Source organism: Stenella coeruleoalba (genome assembly GCF_951394435.1).
Source record: "Stenella coeruleoalba genome assembly, chromosome: 6".
In the NCBI taxonomy this organism is placed as follows: Eukaryota; Metazoa; Chordata; class Mammalia; order Artiodactyla; family Delphinidae; genus Stenella; species Stenella coeruleoalba.
In genome coordinates this window covers 33,636,615-33,657,398 of record NC_137151.1, presented here as the reverse complement: position 1 = coordinate 33,657,398, position 20,784 = coordinate 33,636,615, and the positions used below count along the sequence as shown (strand labels likewise).

General features: G+C 41.3%; 1 protein-coding gene across 7 annotated transcripts in view; it reads right to left on the bottom strand.

Moving 5' to 3' along the window:
* MGAT5 (alpha-1,6-mannosylglycoprotein 6-beta-N-acetylglucosaminyltransferase) overlaps positions 1–20,784 on the bottom strand; it is a 581,503-nt gene that overhangs the window by 107,838 nt on the left and 452,881 nt on the right. For all 7 annotated transcript variants that reach the window (XM_079924992.1, XM_079924993.1, XM_079924998.1 and 4 more), the window contains 2 exons: positions 17,447–17,581; positions 1,952–2,085 (listed from right to left, as the gene is read on the bottom strand). In XM_079924992.1, coding sequence (XP_079781118.1) covers positions 1,952–2,085; positions 17,447–17,581 — 269 coding nt within the window. The remainder of the gene's footprint in view (positions 1–1,951; positions 2,086–17,446; positions 17,582–20,784) is intronic.

Sequence of the window (20,784 nt, the reverse complement as noted above, 5' to 3'; positions counted from 1 at the left end):
TGTTTAGAAGCTCTTTATACATTAGTGATATTAATCCTCTGCAACACAATTTGCTATGGTGTTATTTTTCTGTGTTGTTGATTTTGCCATACAGGTTTCGTTTTTTTTTTTAGGCAGACAAATGTATCAGTTTTGCCCCCCGCCCCACCCCCACCCCCGATTCCTGCTGAATTCTGAGTCAGTTAAGAAACTATCCCTTTCCCAGGTTAACAAGAATTAATCTATTTTTCCATCTTTAGTTATATTGTAAGCAGTGAATTGATTTCACTTCAATCAGCCAACACTGCTGAAATCCTCCATTCATGGAGAATAAAAATAAGTTCTTTTGGACTCTGAATTCCAACATTCTAAAAGAGAACTTCTTTCTGGAAAAGCCTCCTATTTCTACGCCCCAGATATAGGGAAATACCATCCCACGGAGGGCATAGATATACCGTGTCATTTAAGTAGTGTTGGCCATTTTGGACACAGCTAACATTTTATGTATGTGAAGTAACACACAAGCCACTTCTTAGGTTATTTTGTGTCACCTCATCGCAGCCCCTCAAAGTTACACAGCAGTGTCGATCCAAAGGTAGCTCTAGCCATGTCTCACCATGCTGCCAGCCACCTGTCACCCACCATGCCCTATATTAGTCTGTCCCCTGAACTGTGCCCCCGTGACAGGCTACGATAGGATGACAGAGCTCCAGGAGCGGTAATAATAATGTCTACGATGCATACAGAACACTCTCAAACACCGCTCTGAGCTAAAATGAACATTTAAACATGAGTCGATTTTTAAAATCACTTCCCCATCTGCCACAGCCCTTCTTAATTCATCCTTCCTTCTCATGCTTCACACCCAAGGATTAGTCCAATGTGTTCGCTGCTGCACTTAGTGAATCCGACAAAAGGTCACCTTCAGGTGGCTGCACGTGAGGGGGAAGGGTCAGTACGGAAAAGGGAAAAGGCACAGCAGAGGGCCTTGGGTTTTAAAGAAGGAAACAGATTCGCAGCTCAGATCCTAATTCCAGGATGGAAATCTCTGGATTAAAATTATTCCGATAATTTAGGAAAATGGAAATCTGCACTCTGAGTGTCCAAATGGACTGTTTAACTCGGGGGACCTTTCATTTCCAGAACAGGAATTCACCTCAACAAGGGGAATCACCAAGGTCTATGGACTTAAACAATAAATTCATTTTTGGCATGAATACTACAGGATCCGCTATTTGGCTTCACAGTCCTCAGCTAATTATAAAGGAAATGAAGCTACGGCAGGTAGACTGATGGCAGCAACAAGAAATGGTGAATGTGGGAAAGGAACACAGAAAACTGCTGATAGGCTACAGTTGGGGCCAGCAGGTTCATCAACTTTTAGCCTGTCCACTACAACACTTCACAAAATAATCACTGCTCGTGGCAACATGGACACCACGTGAGCAAGAGAGGTTGAGATTTCATCCTAGGCCCAGAGTTTAAGAAGCCAGTAAGGTATGAAACAGTTTTAAATCGTTCCATTTTGAAAAGACTGACTTTTTTTTTCTTTACAAAGGTTGATGCTTAAAGAATGAAGATTTAATTACTTGGAAAACGTATGCACATGGAAGACCTCATTCCTCTTGAATCATCAAGTGGACCCTAAACAGTGTCTGTGTCGCATGAAGCATGTTTACTGCCTGCCAAAGTCCATCCAAAGTCCTTTCCCAGATGGTTTCCAGTGACACCTCATATTGAATATTTTTCTCCAGAACATTTCTAAGGTGTTTTACAAAATGTTCACATAGCCTTTCAATTCCGGTTTAAAAAAAAAAAATCCAGTTATTCCCAAGAAAAAAGGTTCTACAGCACCCATTTCTACAGCTAAGGGCTCCGGGAATCACAACTGAAAACACATGGTGGCCTCATTTCTTTTCCCATTTGTCTTTGGCAGCGTTCTGGAAAGTAGAGGTGAGACACAACTACTCACGGAACATGGTGTAAAACTGCTGCGGGTTCAGATTCCACTTGCCCCAGGGGGTCTTGTGGCCTTTCAGCTGGGCATAGTTGGCGTGGTTGAACTCTGGTTCGGTGCCGAAAGAGTCCAGGACACGCAGCATGCACCTGAAAGATAAAAGACGCCATGGGTAAAACTACAACCTTGACCCCAGAGTCAAAGAAACAAAAGCTCTACCCCCTCAGGGACCACCAAAGATGGACAAATCCTTTAAACTGAAGGCCACTGGGCAGGAATTGAGAAGCTTTATACTAGCATGTCTACAAAACATCCCCACACGTGGCTTCTGAGCCAGAGCCATCACAAAGCTCATACAATCTGCTCTAGATGAGTTGCCTAACCACAGAAGATGCTCCAATACCAGCGAAATAAAAAGCTCCCAAAAGCTGGAACTGCAGACCGCCACGGTCACTGCTGTACCCCTAGCCTGGGCTGAGCATACAGTGGTGCCTCAGGGACAACTGTGGAAGAAATACAGAACTACCATTTTTAGAGGTTACTATGTCCCCCCAAATTCATATGCTGAAATCCTAAGGAGGTGGTGTTAGTAAATGGGCCTTTGGGAGGTGATACGGTCATGAGGGTGGAGACCTCATAAATAGGAACAGTGCTTTTATAAAAGAAATTCCACAGAACTCCCTAGCGCCTTCCACCGTACGAAGATACCATGAGAAGTCTGCGACCTCACCTGACCATGCTGCCACCCTGATCTCAGACTCTCAGCCTCCCAAAATGTAAGCAATACATATCTGCTACTTATAAGCCACCCAGGCTGTGATGATTTGGTACAGCAGCCTGGGCGGACTGAGACGGAGGGCTTATTCTGCTTAGAGCACATAGCATGTCCTGTCTCCTTCAACAACTAGTCAAGATTTTCATCAACTAACTACAGTACGTGATTTTAGGTAAAGCTTAGAATCTCACTCAACAGGCAGTGGTGATTTTTATGTATTTGATAGTAAGAGGGCATTATTATTTTCTCCCAGAGCTCAAAAAGAAGTGAAACTGAAAATGTTTTGTTTGGCTATTCCACAAAAGCCTTAGCACAGCATCAATCAAACCTGGTCTATCGCCTGTTTTTGTACGGCCTTCTAGCTAAGAATGTTCTTTACATTTTTAAATGGTTAGAAAAAAAGAGGGAGAATATTTTGTGATGTGAAAATTATACGGAATTCAACTCTCAGTGTTCAAAAATAAAGTTTTATTTGAACTAGCCAAACCTAGTTGCTTCTGTACGTCTATGACTGATTTCACACAGTAGCAGTAGACTTGGTAGCTGCAACAGAGACCACATGGTCAAGCAAAGCCTAAAATATTTACTATCTGGCTCTTTACAGAAAAAGCCTCCTGACCACTGTTTTGGAGTGCATAAAGAATGACCAATCGTAAGAAAGGAATCAATACTAAAACAGAATTTATTGATTTTGGTTACATTTATTTCATCACTGATTCTCAAAACACTGATGTAAATTTAACTCATGACTGGCCAATGAAAAAGCACTATTTTCTGTTGTTATGTATCAGGAATAATTCTGAATGGCTCTTACTGGACCAATAAGCATACAAGTAAATGAAGATAGAGCCCACATTTTAGAATCAGATGACGGCAATGACTTTTAAGCATCTGATTCACTTTCTTTCTTCCTTTCCCCACTAGGAGGAAGTCCATCTTCCAATTATTTTTACATCAGTGCATATTGCAGGAAAAAAGAATGCAAACACCAGATAGGATTTTCCAGGAAGAGCAACAGTAAACTGTCATTTTAGTGTGATGATCTTCACATCAGAGCTCAGCACTATTTGTCTAGACAAGGAAGAAAAGAGAGAGGGGAGGCAAGGTGGAAGGAGCGCGGGCCAGGACCACAGAGTTAAATACAAACCGACCCCAGAAACAGTGTCCTTCTTCTGGATTCCCATGTGGCTCTGAAGGAACATTCGATCCTCACAGTGACTAGATATATATGTATAAACAACTGAATCGCTTTGCTGTACACCTGAAACTAACACAACACTGCAAAACAACTATACTTCAATTAAAAAAAAAAGAAAACAGCTGGGATGATGGTGGCAACGCTTGCCAAGGTCACTACAGGAGAGGGGCGGAGGGGATGGAGGGACTCACACTGACAACTGGGGCTGGGGAAGGTTCAGCTCCCTCAAGAGGGCCAGAGCTGGGATTCCAAGGTGAGAGCGCCCTGAGCAGGCACAGCAGGGAGAAACAGGCCACCCTCATCAGAGAAACCTTTGCCTTGAAGGCTCTGGCTACCTCCACTTGTTTGTCATTGACTGACCGTCTCTAGCTTGTGACTCTATATTGAACTTGGAGTTTTAGTGGTGTTATTTTAAATGTGGATAACTAAAACAAACCCTGATGAGGAAAGATGCCTGGCAGGAGCCTCACTCCTGAAATCTTGGACTTTTATTACATGGGGCCTATATGTACGCTACGTGAGGCTGGCTTCTACTCAACGGAAGGCTACAGAATGAATGATGGGATGCGTGAGATACTTATAACTCTACATGCTTATACTTGAAGCTTTGGTTTGGGAGTTGTCTGGTTTTTTTTTTAGCTTATCTGGGTTTGTCTTATAAACCCAAGGCAGGAGACTGATCTCTGTCTAGGACAGAGGAGGCTGAACAATTATAGTCTTCCCTCTTCAATCACTTTCTACACCTGTGTGTTTTGGAATTGGGTGTGTGCCGGTAGTATTGATGCTGTTCCTCTAATGTCTTCTGTGTGTCTGGAGCATCAAGAACAGACTGATGACTTAAAAAGATATTTGCCTCGCGGCCCGAGGCAGCTGGCCTCCTCACAGGGCTGGCTGCAGCAATGCCAGAGGATTCCTGGAACATTCTCTCTGCACTAAGCCACACTATTACGAGATGGACGCCCACAACCTCCTTGCCAGGACCTACTTCCTAATTTGGAGTTTGATGTAAAACACGGTATATCTTGGACTATTTGCATCTCACTTTCCTGTGTGTTGTCCATGCTCAGCAAAGGCCTCACATGAAGCAAAATGGATATGAGTTTTGCAGTACCTAGCAGAATACTAGTCACATGTAGGTATTTAATAAATGTTTCATCGAATGTCCTGGGTCGCTATATAAATTGGACAGAATTTATAAATATTTTTCCAAGATCAACAGGAATCACAGATTTGCTCCTAAATAAAAAAACCAACTGATAACTTTACATTTAATAGAATTCTTATCATCTTCCATCACCCAAGATGAATACAGAGAGCGCTGACAATTTCTAATCTTTAAAAGGGAAAGAAATGGGCAAGAAACTTTCTAGAGGACCTGCTTGGCCTTTGGATGAGATCTTAGCTGCCTGAGACCACAAAGACGGCAGCACTGAAGTCCTAACAGACCTCCTGCCAGCTAATATCATTAACACAGATGATTTATTAAAGAAAGGAGGGATAAAACACTCTTCCATAAAATCCCCTCAGAGAAAATATGCCTTTTCATCCAACAAGAACCAAATACCAATCAATGGTGACCATTTAAATAATAAAATCATCCTTTTTAATTGACCTAAACGCTACCACTGAGAATACATTTCCACCCAAACAGCCCTGCTTAATCATGAGAATATGTAAGTCTAGGGACGTTCAGTTCCTTTTGCACATTTATCAGATGCCTGTCAGTCACAAAACGCCAGAGAAAAACAGCTCTTTCTTTTTTTCAATGCTGTAGCTAAAAAGAAAAAAATAGTTTGCTTATTTACAAGGTCTATTAGCAACAAGAAATATGGCTACTCCCATAGAGCGGAGAACATTTATGGCGGCCCATGATTCATGAAGATTTCAAAAAAGCAACAAACCAAAAAACAGGAAAACACCTGATGCAGAAGGTAGAGTGCTATCCTGGACCAAACCCAGATTTTTACCTTGCTTTTTTATGAAACCGCAGGCACACCTCATTTTATTGTGCTTCACTTTTTTGCACTTCGCACATACTACACTTTTTACGAATTAAAGGTTTGTGGCAACCCTGCATTATCGGAGGTTGGGTAGCATTTTTTACCAATAAAGTATATAAACTTTTTTTTCCCTTTCCAGTTTTATATTGAAATATAATTGACACACAGCACAGAATATGTTTCAGGTGTACAGCATAATGATTTGATTTATATACAACATGGAATGACTACCACAAGTTTAGTGAACAACCATCATCATAGAGATACAAAATAAAATTTTTTTTCCTTGTGATAAGAGCTCTTGGGTTGTACTTACTTATCTTAGAGCTGCAAGTTTATACCTTTTGACTGCCACTCCCCCAACTCCCCCTCCCCCCGTCCCCTTCCTCTGGTAACCACAAGTCTGATCTCTTTGTCCATGACTTTGTCTTTGTTTTCGAAGTATAATTGACCTATAGCACTATGCCAGTTCCTGGTGTGTAGTATAGTGATTCCGTATTTCTGTACATTACAAAACGATCACCATAAGTCTAGTTACCATCTGTCACCACACAAAGATATTACAATATTATTGATTATATTCTCACACTGTGCACTTCATACCTGTGAAAGGATTTTTAAAATTAAGGTATGTACATTGGGGTATGTGTCCTTTATACAATGGAATATTACTCAGCCATAAAAAGGAACAAAACTGGGTCATTTGTAGAGATGTGGATGGACCTAGAGTCTGTCATACAGAGTGAAGTAAGCCAGAAAGAGAAAAACAATATCATATATTAACGCATCTATGTGGAACCTAGAAAAACGGTACAGATGAACCTATTTGTAGGGCAGGAATAGAGATGCAGACGTAGAGAACGGACCTGTGGACACATGGGGAGAAGGGGAGGGTGGGACGAATTGGGAGATTAGGTTTGACATAAATACACTACCATGTGTAAAACAGATAGCTAGCGGGAACATGCTGCATAGCACAGGGAGCTCAGCTCGGTGCTGTGTGACAACCTAGCTGGGTGGGATGGGTGGGGGGGTGGGCGGGAGGGAGGTCCAAGAGGGAGGGGATACAGGTATACATATAGCTGATTCTCTTCACTGTACAGCAGACACTAACACAACATTGTAAAGCAATTATGTTCCAATAAATAAATAAATAAAGGTATGTATTTTTTAATACATAATGCTGCTGCACACAATAGACTACAGTATAGTATAAACATAACTTTCATGGGCACTGGGAAACCAAACATATCGTGTGACTCACTTTATTGTGATACTCGCTTTATTGTAGTGGCCTGGAGTCAAACCCTCAGTATCTTTGAGGTCTGCCTGTGTATCCAAAAGGCAATGAAAAGTGGGTAGTCTCCTCTCAATGAATCCCTTTACTCTGCCCAAGGCCATTTCACTGCCCAGTGAGAAAATCACTGCCACTGCGAAGAAATTCCACAACAATGGGTGTTCCCCCCAACTCTGTTTTTGAGAAGATTCTTAATATTTTGAATTTTCATTGTTTTCTTTTCTATTATGGTTTATTACAGGATGTTGAATATACTTTCCTGTGCTATAAAACAGGACCTGTGGTTTATCCATTCTATATATAATAGTTTGCATCTGCTCATCCCAAACTCCCAGTCCATCCCTCCCCCACCCTCACCCCCACAACCCCCAGCAACCACAAGTGTGTTCTCTATGTCTGTAAGTCTGTTTTGTAGATAAGTTCATTTGTATCATATTTTAATTTATTTACTTATTTTAAAAAATTAACTTATTTTTGGCTGCGTTGGATCTTCATTGCTGTGCGCGGGCTTTCTCTAGTTGTGGCAAGCAGGGGCTACTCTTTGTTGTGGTGCGCAGGCTTCTCATTGTCATGGCTTCTCTTGCTGCGGAGCATGGGCTCTAGGCACGCAGGCTTCAGTAGTTGTGGCGTGCCGGCTCAGTAGTTGTGGCTTGCGGGCTCTACAGTGCAGGCTCAGTAGTTGTGGCGCACAGGGTTAGTTGCTCTGTGGCATGTGGGATCTTCCTGGACCAAGGCTCAAACCCGCGTCCCCTGCATTGGCAGGTGGATTCCTAACCACTGTGCCACCAGGGAAGCCCCCGTGTCATATTTTAGATTCCACATATAAGTGATATCATATGGTATTTGTCTCTTTCTCACTTACTTTGCTTAGATTTGATGATAATCTCTAGATCCATCCATATAGCTGCAAAATGCATTACCATTAAGTGCCCAACATACAAACCTTCAAGTTGCAAATTTTCAAAGATGAGAACATATTATAAACCTATTACAGTACAGTACTATATAGCCGATTGAGTTAGTTGCGTACCTAGGCTAACTTTGTTGGACTTATGAACAAATCGGACTTATGAATGCACTCTCAGAATGGAACTCGTTGGTATGTAGTGGACTTACTGTATTTCATTCTTCTTCATGGCCGAGTAATATTCCATTGTAAATATATACCACATCTTCTTTATCCATTCATACGTCGATGGACGTTTAGGTTGTTTCCATGTCTTGGCTATTGTAAATACTGCTGCTATGAACACAGGGGTGCAGGTATCTTTTCGAATTTGAGTTTTGTCCAGATACATGCCCCCGGAGTGGGGTTGTCGGATCGTGTGGCAGCTCTAGTTTTAGTTTTCTGAGGAATCTCCATACTGTTCTCCATAGTGGCTGCACTAAATTACATTCCCACCCTCAGTGTAAGAAGGTTCCCTTTTCTCCACACCCTCTCCAGCATTTGTTATTTATAGACTTTTTAACGATGGCCATTCTGACTGGTGTGAGGTGGTACCTCACTGCTGTTTTCATTTACATTTCTCTAATACTTAGTGATGTTGAGCATCCTTTCAGGTGCCTACTGGCCATCTGTATGTCTTCTTTGGAGAAATGTCTGTTCAGGTCTTTTGCCCATTTTTTGTTTGGGTTATTAGATTAATCCCTTATTGAACACACCATTTGAAAGTATTTTCTCCCAGTCTGTAGGTTGTCTTTTCATTTTGTTTATGGTTTCCTTTGCTGTGCAAAAGCTTATGAGTTAAATTAGGTCCCATTTGTTTATTTTTGCTTTTATTTCTATTGCCTTGGGAGACTGACCTAAGAAAACATTGCTACGATTTATGTCAGAGAATGTTTTGCCTATGTTCTCTTCCAGGAGTTTAATGGTATCATGCCTTATATTTAAGCCTTTAAGCCACTTTGAGTTTATTTTCGTGTATGGTGTGAGGGTGTGTTCTAGCTTCACTGATTTACATGCAGCTGTCCAACTTTTCCAACACCACTTGCTGAAGAGACTGTCTTTTCCCCACTGTAGATTCTTGCCTCCTTTGTTGAAGATTAATTAACCGTAGGTGTGCGGGTTTATTTCTGGGCTCTCTGTTCTGTTCCACTGATCCATATGTCTGTTTCTGTGCCAATACCATGCTGATTTGATTACTGTAGCCTTCTAGTATTGTCTGAAGTCTGGGAGGGTTATGCCTCCTGCTTTGTTCTCTTTCCTTAGGATTGCTTTGACAATTCTGGGTCTTTTATGGCTCCATATAAATTCTAGGATTGTTTGTTCTAGTTATGTGAAAAATGTCATGGGTAATTTCATACGGATCAAATTAAATCTGTTGATTGCTTTGGGTATTATGGTCATTTTAACAATATTAAGAATTTTCATTTCTTTCAATTCTAGAGGACTTCCAATCTGGAATAACCTTGGACATTAAAGTTAATAATACTAAACTATAAACTAACCTGAAATGGAGAAACCTAGGTCAGGCCATTAAAGATGCATTTATTGGTTAAGTTAAAGAACACATCAAAACATCTCTTTACAGAATAACAATAGAAAAGAAACATATGAAGGGACTTCCAAGTTGTACTAACTGAAAGATTTCAGAGTGCTCTCTCAGGAAGGTGATTCAAAACAAAACGTAGGTCAATACATACTACCAGTTGGTAAAGCTGGTACTAATTTCATGATTTTTTACCCAAATTCATGACCATTGACACTATTAAATAATTATGGGGCTTCCCTGGTGGCGCAGTGGTTGAGAGTCCGCCTGCCGATGCAGGGGACACGGGTTCGTGCCCCGGTCTGGGAAGATCCCACATGCCGTGGAGTGGCTGGGCCCGTAAGCCATGGCCACCGAGCCTGCGCGTCTGGAGCCTGTGCTCCGCAACGGGAGAGGCCACAACGGTGAGAGGCCCGCGTACCGCAAAACAAAAACAAAAACAAAAACAATTATGATGTTTAGTTAAATGTATTCACCTTTTAAAATTTACTGGAAAATTTTATAGACCACAAATAAAAGATAGTATGAACTGTAATAAATGGAAGACACAAAAAAGCACATTACTATTCTTCCCCTTTTTTGTGATTATTTTTTTTGACTATACTCCGTTAAAAGTTACTACAAAATAATTCCCTGTGCTTATCTATTTTATACATAGTCATTTGTATTTCAATACAATACCCCTATCTTGCCCCATGCCCCTTTCCTCTCCCCACTGGTAACCACTAGTTTGTTTTCTGTATCTGAGAGTCTGTTTCTCTTTTGCTGAATACGTTCATTTTATTTTTTAGATTTGGCATATAACTGATATTATACCACACGTGTCTTTCTCTGTCTGACTTACTTCAGTAAGCATAATATCCTCAAGAATATTGCTGCAAATGGAAGAATTTCATTCTTTTTTTTTTATCACTGAGTAGTATTCCACTGTATATATATGCCACTTCTTCTTTATCAATTTGTCTATTGAAGGACCCTTAGGTTGTTTCCATACCTTGGCTATTGAAAATAGTGCTGATATGAACACTGGGGTGCACATGTCTTTCTGAATTAGTGTTTTCAACTTTTTTGGATATACACCACAGCAGTGGAATTGCTGCGTCATATGGTAGCTTTTTTAGGTTTCTGAGGAACCTTCATACTGTTTTCATAGCAGCTATACCCATTTACTTTCCCACCATGCTGTTTGGGTTACTAAAGCTTTGTAGTATAGACCAGCAGTCCCCAACCTTTTTGACACCAGGGACCAGTTTCATGGAAGACAATTTTTCCACGGATCAGGGATGGGGATGGTTCAGGCTGTAATGCGAGTGATGGGAGTGGCAGATGAAGCTTCACTCACTCACCTGCCTGCCGCTCACCTCCTGCTGTGTGGCCTGGTTCCTAGCAGGTTGCAGACCAGGACTGGTCCACAGCCTGGGGGTCGGGGACCCGTGGTATAGACTGAATGAAGTCAGGAAGCGAAATACCTCCAGCTTTGTTCTTTTTCCTTGGACTGCTTGGCAATTCAGGTTCTTTTGTGGTTCCACATAAATTTTAGGAATATTTGTTCTAGTTCTGTGAAAAATGTTACGGGCATTTTGACAGGGATCACATTAAATCTGTAGATTGCTTTGAGTGGCATGGCCATGTTAAAAATATTAATTCTTCCAATCCACAAGCGCAGGGTATCTTTCCATTTCTTTGTATCATCTTCATTTTCCTTCATCAATGTTTTACAGTTTTCAGAGTATAGGTTTTTCACCTCCTTGGTTAAGTTTATTCCCAGGAATTTTATACTTTTTGAAGCGGTTTTAAACAGGATTGTTTTTTTACTTTCTCTTTCTGATAGTTCATTATTAATGTATAGAAAAGCAACAGATTTCTGTATATTGATATTATATCCTAAAACTTCTCTGAATTTATTAGCTCTAATAGTTTTTTGGTGGAGACTTAAGGGTTTTCTACATAAAGTATTATGTCATCTGCAAATAGTGGCAGTTTTACTTTTCTCCTTCCAGTTTGGATGCTTTTCTTTTTTTATTTTTGTCTATTGTGGCTAGGACTTCTAATACTACGTTAAATTGAAGTGGTGAGAGGGGGCATCCTTGTTTTGCTCCTAAATTTAGAGGAAAGGCTTTCACCTTTTCAACACTTGAGTATGATGTTAGCCATGGGTTTGTCATAAATGGCCTTTATTATGCTGAGATATGTTACATCTATAACCAATTTGATGAGTGTTTTTACCATAAATGGATGTCGTTTTGTCAACTGCTTTTTCTACTTCTAGTGAGATGATCATGTGATTTTTATCCTTTTGTTTGTTAATGTGGTATATATCACACTGAATGATTTGTGAATACTGAACCATCCTTGTGTCTCTGGAATAAATCTCACTTGATCATGGTGTATGATTCTTTTTATATAATGTTGGATTTGGTTTGCTAATATACTGTTGAGGATTTCTGCATCTATATTCAAAGTTATTGGCCTGTGATCTTCTTTTTTTGCAGTGTCTTTTCTGGTTTTTGTGTCAGGGTAATGGTGGAATTATAGAATGAATTTGGGAGTGTTCCTTCCTCTTCAATTTTGTTTTTGAAATAGTTTGAGAAGGGTAAGTATTAGTTTTTCTTTACGTCTTTGGTAGAATTTCCCTGTGCGGCTGCCTAGTCCTAGACTTTTGTTTGCTGGGAGTTTTTCTTTGTTTTACAAATTCAATTTCACTACCAGTGATCGGTCTGTTCAAATGGTCTGTTTCTTCTTGATTCAGTCTTGGCGTGTTGTATGTTTCTAGAAATTTGTCCATTTCTTACAGGTTGTTCACTTTGTTGGCATTTAACTGTTCATAGTACTCCTATGATTTTTTGGATCCCTGCTGTACTGGTTATTCCTCCTCTTTCATTTCTTCTTTTGTTTATTTGGGTCCTCTCTCTTTTCTTCTTGGTGAGCCTGGATAAAGGTTTATCAATTTTATTTAACTTTTCAAACAACTAGCTCTTGGTTTCATTGATCTTTTCTATTTTTTCGTCTCTATTTTATTTATTTCCTCTCTGATCTTTATTATTTTCCAACTTCTGCTGACTCTGGGCTTTGTTCTCCTTTTTCTAATTCTTTTAGGTGGTAAGTGGGGTTGTTTGAGAATTTTCTTGTTGCTTGACGAAGGCTCATATCACCATAAACTTCCCTCTTTAAACTGCTTTTGCTGCATCCCATACATTTTAGAGACTGTATTTCCATTTTCACTTGTCTCAAGGTATTTTCTGACTTCCTCTTTTTTTCTTTGATCCATTGCTTTTTTCAGTGGCATGTTGTTTAGTCTCATTTGTTTGTTCTTTTCCCATTTTTCTTTCTGCAATTGATTTCTAGTTTCATACCGTTGGGGTCAGAAAAAATGGTTGATATAATTTCTATCCTCTTGAACTTGTTGAGACTTGTTTTGTGGCCTAGCGTGTGATTTATCCTGGAGATGTTCCATGTACACTTGAAGAGAATGTGCATTCTGCTGTTTTCAGATGTGATGACCTGTAGATATCTATTAAGCCCAACTGCTCTATTGTGTCATTTAAGATCACTGTTGCCTTACTGATTTTTGGTCTGGATGATCTGTCCACTGATGTAAGTGGGGTGTTGAAGTCCCCTACTATTATTGTCAATTTCTCCCTTTACGTCCGTTAGTATTTGCTTTATGTATTTGGGTGCTCCTGTACTGGATGCATACATGTTAACCGGTGTACTACCTTCTTCTTGTATTGATCCCTTTATCGTTATATAATGCTCTTCTTTGTCTTTTATTATAGGCTTTGTTTTAAAAGTCTATTTTGTCTGATATGAATACTGCTATCCCAATTTCTTGCCATTTCTGTTTGCATGAAATATCTTTTTCTATCCCCTAACTTTCAGTCTGTGTGTGTCTTTAGCTTTAAAGTGAGTATCTTGTAGGCAGCATTTAGATAGATCTTTTTTAAATCCAATCAGCCATCCTATGTGTTTTGATTGGAGCATTTAGTTCAATGACATTTAAAGTAATTATTGATAGATATGTACTTACTGCCATTTTATTACTTGTTTTCTGGGGTTTTTTTTTTTGGTAGTTCTCTGTTCATTTCTTCTTCTTTTTGTTTCTTGCCTTGTGGTTTGATGATTTTCTTTAGTAGTATGCTTCTGTTCCTTTCTTTATATGTTTTGTGTATCTATTGTAGGTTTTGGATTTGTGATTACCATGGGGTTCTACGTTGACTGTAACTATATCTACTTGTTTTAAATTGGTATTCATTTAAGTTCAAACTCATTCTAACGGATCTGTATTTTTTACTCCTTCGCCACATTTTGTGTTTTTGATGTCATATTTTAATCTTCATGCTTCTCCCCTTATTGCTTTTATAATTTTTTTGTCTTTTAATCTTCATACTGGCTTATTTAACTGGTTGATCTTCAGTACTTACTATATATGTGGCTTTCCCAGGGGGATTTTCCCTTTCCTATAGATTCTTACTTCTTTTCCACTTAGCGAAGACCCTTTAACATTTCTTTTAGGGTTGGTTCAGTATTGATGAACTCTTAGTTTTTGCTTGTCTGAGTTCTTTATCGCTCCTATTCTAAGTGATAATCTTGTTGGGTAGCATATCCTAGGTTGCAGGTTCTTCCCTTTCAGCACTTTGAATGTATCATGCCACTCCCTTCTGGCTTGCAAAGTTTCTGCAGAAAAATCAGCAGATAGCCTTATGGGGTTCCACTGTATGACTTATTTTTCTCTTGCTGTCTTTAGAATTCTCTCTTTAACTTTTATCATTTTAATTATGATATGTCTTCATGTGGGTCTGTTTGGGTTCATCTTGACTGGGACCCTCTGTGCTTCCTGTACATGGATATCTGTTTCCTTCTTCAGATTTGGAATGCTTTCAGCCATAATCTCCTCAAATACATTTTAGATCTCCTTTTCTCTCCCTCTCTCAGACACCTATAATGTGAATGTTGGTAGACTTAATGTAATCCCAGAGATCCCTTAAACTGTTCTCATTTTTTAAAATTTGTTTTTCTTTTTACTGCTCTGATTGGGCAATTTCCATTATTCTATCTTCCAGACGAGTTAGGTACACTTCTATTTCACTTAGTCTATTATTCATCCCTTCTAGTGTGTCTTTTTTTTCATTTCACTTATTGAATTTTTCATTTTCGTTGGGTCTTTTTTATACTTTCTAGTTCCTGGTTAAAACTCTAACTGTGTTCATCTACTCTTTACTCTAGTTTAGTTAACATTCTTATTACCAATGCTTTGAATTCTTTATGCAGTAATTTGTTTATTTCTGTTTCATTATTTTTTCAGGGGTTTTCTCCTGTTCTTTCGATTGAGACCAGTTCCTCTGCCTTTTCATTTTGCTAAACTTTCTCTGCCTCTATGAATTTAGGTGAAAAAGTGACCTACTGCAGTCTTGAAGGGGTGTTCTTACATGGGAGTACCCCTATACAGGCTGCGTGTGCCCAGTGCCTTTGGCGGGAGAGCTGGATTTGATGTGAATGCAAGTCACCCTTTCCTCAGGGTGTGCTGGCAGCTATCACCTTGGTATGGGTGGGGCTGGAGATGAAGGGGCCAGAGCTGAAGGCGGGTGTGAGGTGGGGCTTCCTCTCTGCTCGGTGGCCATCACCTCCCTATCAGGGGTGGAGTCTGATGCCAAGGTGCTGAAGTAGAAGCCCTGAGGTTCAGGCCCGAGCTGGCTCTGTTCCTTTAAGTGTGTGCTTTCCCTTCTCCCAGCACTGGGACCCTTACCCCAGAGGACGAGGGAGTGCTGAAGCAAGGACAGAGGATGCAGGCTCTCAGCTTGTGTAGCTTGACCACAGAGATCTGAGCTGTCTCCAGTGCACTGTCTGTACAGGCACCAACAATTGTTTCCCTCGCTCTGCTCAGATGCAGCCTTGGGTCCAAGTACCCTTTTGCCCCTCACAGTCATTCATTGCCCCCAATCTCCTCCACCCCTGCCTTGCTGCGGCACCCTTGGCAGGTGGAGCCTGCGTGACCTCTCAGCACGTACTGGAGGGTGAGTTGTGGTTGAGTGGCCGCCGTCAGAGGTCTGGGCTGCTTCTGATGCACTGCTTGAGTAAGTGCCAACAATGGCCACCGCCTCCCCCACTGCCCAGGCTCCATCCTGGGACCAGGTCGCCTCTGTGTCACACAGTCTTCTCTCTCGTGTGGCCACCCCAGCTCCAGTGCCCTCTTGTGACATGGAGTAAGTGGGGCTAGAGCATTTGCTGGGCTAGGGCTGGCACGTGCTGAGGCAGCTGCAGGAAACCTCTGTCCGTCCTCTCTGCCCTGCCTCAGGAGCAAGCCAGGGCACACATGCTCCTCACAAGCAGGGTCTAGGCCTTCCACAGCTCTCCTGTTGGTGCCAGTGGTCCTCCAACCTAAAAAGGGGGCTTGTTTCCCCTGTGTATAACTCCACGACTCAGGTGCCCAATCTGTGGCTCTCACCGCTCACTTCCCAGGGCAGGTCTCCACTTGTGCAATCTCCCTTTTCCTCTGAGTCCCCTCCCAGGGGTCCCTACCTGATCCCTTTTCTTCCCTTCCTACCCGATTACATGTGAATCTTTCTTACAGTCTTGGTTGTACAGGAGTCTTTCTGCCAGCTTCCAGTTGGTTTTCAGTGAGAATTGTTCCACAGTTAGATGTATTCTGGATGTGTACATAGGGGGAGGCGAGTCCCACATCGTCCTACTGGGCCATCTTGATCAATCCTCCATATTACTCTTCTTTAATAAGAATTACTAAACTCAAACTAGGTATTTTTTTTGCCTGCTGAACATTAAGACTTACAGCTACTCTCATGCAAGTGTTAAAAGTAGTGTTGGAGATACAGTAGTATCAAACTAAGCCTTTTTTAGAAAGATTGAAAGGAAATTGAAAACATTCAAAAACTTCATTATATAATTCAATGTTATTTAGTGTCATGCTTGTAAAATTGTTTCAAATGTTGTTCCATGTAAAATTGTTTCAAATACTAAACCATGGTCTCAAACCCACAAGAGGGAAACAGTGAGATCTTCTACTAATAAAAACTGTACACAGAGTAACACATGCACTCTGGTGATACTAAGCATGAGGCTTATCTTTAAAAGTACAAGACCCCAGCATTCAGACAAGTTACGCCCAGACTTCTCTTCTAAGAATGACAAGAATACCGATGGGGGAAAGGGACAGAGAAGTCAGTCATCAACTCAAACCTAAGGAACACAAGAAATGACCCTGTCCATAGTTTATCAAAATCATTATTTGATTAAACAGATGAGATTAGTGTAGACAGACTGACAGAGGCAAGCTAAGTGTTAGGGAAGGTAAAAAGGAGGTTGGATACATGTTTTCTAGTTTTAAAAGAAATCAATGAAAATAATGAATAGCACTTGAAAGTCAAAAGGCACGGAGGAGAATCTGAACTTCAATTAGGAATGAGAAACACTCTACACAGGGAAGCAGCCGCACAGCACAGGGGGATCAGCTCCGTGCTTTGTGACCACCTAGAGGGGTGGGACAGGGAGGGTGGGAGGGAGACACAAGAGGGAGGGGATATGGAGATATATGCATATGTATAGCTCTTTCACTTTGTTATAAAGCAGAAACTAATACACTGTTGTAAAGCAATTATACTCCAATAAAGATGTTAAAAATAGAGACAATTATTTAAAAAAAAGATAATATTTGATAAGCTTTTTCTACCAGCAACCATGTAACCCTTGTTAAAGAAATAAAAAGCTCTAAAAACTTAAGAACAGTACGTAGCACTTACTGGTAATGAACCCAGGATGGTCCAAGGGTTTTCTTGAATTGAGCGAGTCCTACAATATCAATATAAATGAGCTCAACAATTCTGTCTCCTACAGTTGGGCAGCCAGATCGGTTTCCTACAACCTTCTTCATTATTCTAGAGAAAGGACAGAAGAGAGGGAAAAAAAAAAATACAATTTACTGCAAGGTACTGCACTTAGCAACTTTAACAGGTAAATAAACATCCCAAGAATCCTTATCAGGGAGGATGGCATGGCCCTTCCCAGTCAGCTGCCTATCCAAGTTCTGCCCACTCATCACGTCCATCCAAAGCCTCAATTCTGACTCTTGCAAAAGCAAATGGTTGTATACAAACACAGCCTTGGAAACCAAGGGAGATCTGGGTCTCAATCTGTCTCCATTTAATTTGCTGGTCAAGAAGATTAGGGAGGTCTTTAAGTACTGGTGACAGGGCCAGATGTGTTTTATTTAAACAGATCATTGTAGAAGCAACATGAAGCAGTGGGTCCCAAACATGCCTGCACATTAGAATCACCTGGGGATCTTTTCCAACTTCCCAAGACCAGACCATATCCCAGACTAATTAAATCACACTCCACTGTCTAGCAGCTGTGAGATCTTAGAAAGTAACTTAACTTCTCTGAATCTTTCCTCATTTAAAACACACACACACACACACACACACACACACACACACACACACACACACACAAAACAAGATTGGATACAGAGAAGACGGTAGGACAACAACCTCTCAGGAATTCTTCAGGTAGTTAAATTAGGTATTCAGTGGAAAGTACCTATGTATACTAGATACTCAGTACCTATTAGTTTCTCCCAGAGACTGTTCTTATCATACAGGCCTTACTGACCTCCTAAATGTCTTCCATTTCTAGCCTCTACAATATAAACTTCTTTCTGTACTGTCCTGTACTGTTTGCAAATTTCTTTTATGTCTAATTTTTCCTTCTGACTAGAATGTATCACAGAACTGGCACTATAGTTTATAAGTTTTCATTATCCTTCCTTCCATCCACCCACCCATCCAAACCCAGCCATCCATCCAAACCCACCCTTGCACTGAGCCAACATGCTTGATCGTACATCAAGTTCACATGGGTGGGGCAAATAAGTGCTACCCATACTGCCATTCACCCAGAAATCAGTCATCATTGGCCTTTGTATCCCTGCTCACACCCCGTAACAGTCCTTCACCAGATTATGGACACCCTACTCCAAAGGGCAAGAGTCATCAATAGGGCTCTGCCCTAGAGCTCCATACTGACACTGCCCCAGGCACCCTTTTCTCCACTGGGTTTCTGAAAGAGGTAGGTCCCATAGAACCAATTTCTTCCCAACGATTTGAAAATGTTTTCTGTAAAGGCCCAGGTAGTAAACACTTGCATCTCTGCAGGCCACACATTCTCCGTCACAGCTATTCAGCTCTGCTCTTGGAGAAGGAAAGCAGCCACGGGTGTGGCTTTGGGCCCGTGACACTTGATTAGCAAAAAACGCACAGGACTGCACTTGGCCTGCTCAGCCATCGTCGCTGACTCCTGGTCCACCCTGTATTCAGTGGTTCCCAAACCTGCCTGCACTTTGGAATTACCTGGAAGCATCAACAGATACTTATGCCTGAGTCCTACCCCCATAGGTCGTCATTTAGTTAGTCTGGGATATGGTCTGGGCTTAGGGAACCTAAAAAGATCCCCAGGTGATTCTAATGTGCAGGCATGTTTGGGAACCACTGCTCCATGTTGCTTCCACAAGTATCTACTCAAATAAAACACATCTGGCCCTGTCACCAGGGCCTAAAGACCTCCATAATCTTCTTGACCAGCAAATTAAGTCTCTGCCTGGTAGATCCCTAATATGCCTTTTCGGAGCTCCCTGGGGAGCACTTATCCCCAGAGCTCCCATTGTACTCCATTTCTTTACCCCCGACTCATTCATTCATCCCTTCACTCATTTGTTCAGTAAATAGTTATGGGCACCCACTGTGTGCCAGGCACTGTTCTAGGTGCTCAATACACAGTGGTGAGCAATATTCACAGATTCTGCACTCCCTGCACTGAGCAGCCTCACCTCAATTAGAACTAATCCCATTGCAATTAGTGTCAATATTGTGCAACGTATCAGTGGTAATTATCAAAAGGTTGGCATCTCCTTGGCCACACACTGGTCATCTCTGTATGTCCCATACCAAGAAGCAGCCCACAGAGAGCACAGAAGGAATGAACGCTCAATGTATGAAGGCACCCACTTCGTACGTTGTGTTCCCCAGTGTGTTTTAAAAGAAGCGGGAAGAAGGCAACAGGAGGCAGCTGTTAAAGGGACAAAAGTGGTGAAGGGCTCAGAAGACCTCAGGTTTATCGAGTTCTGAACGGAGCACTGTGCTCCGGTGGTCAAGAGCACAGGCTTTGAGGTCAGACAGACAGAGGGCTCAAATCCTGGCTCTTCCACGTACTCTCCATGGGACTTTGAGGAAATCTTTTTTGGTCTGAATCTGTTTCCTCATCTTTAAAATGCAGAAAGCAATAGTGCCTACTTCCAGGTTTGCACTAAGGACTAAATAACATAAAACGTGTAAAACACTTAGTAACTGGTGCATGGGAAGTGCTCAACAAATGTTAGCTTTTTTTTTTAATATTTATTTATTTTGGCTGCTGCGGGTCTTAGTTGCAGCACACGGGATCTTTGTTGAAGCATGCAGGATCCTTAGTTGCGGCATGCAGACTCTTAGTTGCGGCATGCATGGGGGTTCTAGTTCCCCGACCACGGATCGAAGCCGGGTCCCCTGCGTCGGAAGCATGGAATCTTACCCACTGGACCACCAGGGAAAACCCCCAAATGTTAGCTCTTAATAGGCATCATCACTGTTATGGTTGTTGTAACTGTTGATACTACCACTGTAACTAAAGCCCGGCTCATGGTTTCAGTGTATGGAAATCATTTAACAAAAAGAGAGCTGACATTGTTTTACGGATATTCCTGCTTTCATCCCGATACTGCAACTAATCCGTTGTGGACCTCAGACTTAACACAAGTGACCTCTCTGGGCATCAATGTTTTAGACAATAAGGTAGGAGCAGGGTGAGACATACATTGTCTTAACACCTCTTCCATTTCTAGAATGTTCCTTCAAGCCATTTCTCTTGGAACAGTTGACATATTGCTAGATGTTAACTTGGCTGTTGGGCAGAGAGTCTCCATGGGCAGTTATCCAAAAAGGAGGGAAGGGACTCTAAGCATTTCTGCTTAGCCAGTCGTGTCAATCTAAAAGGGATTAAGAGAGGGCTTGAGCTAGAAGCACATTTCAGTGAAATCAAAAAACCCAGG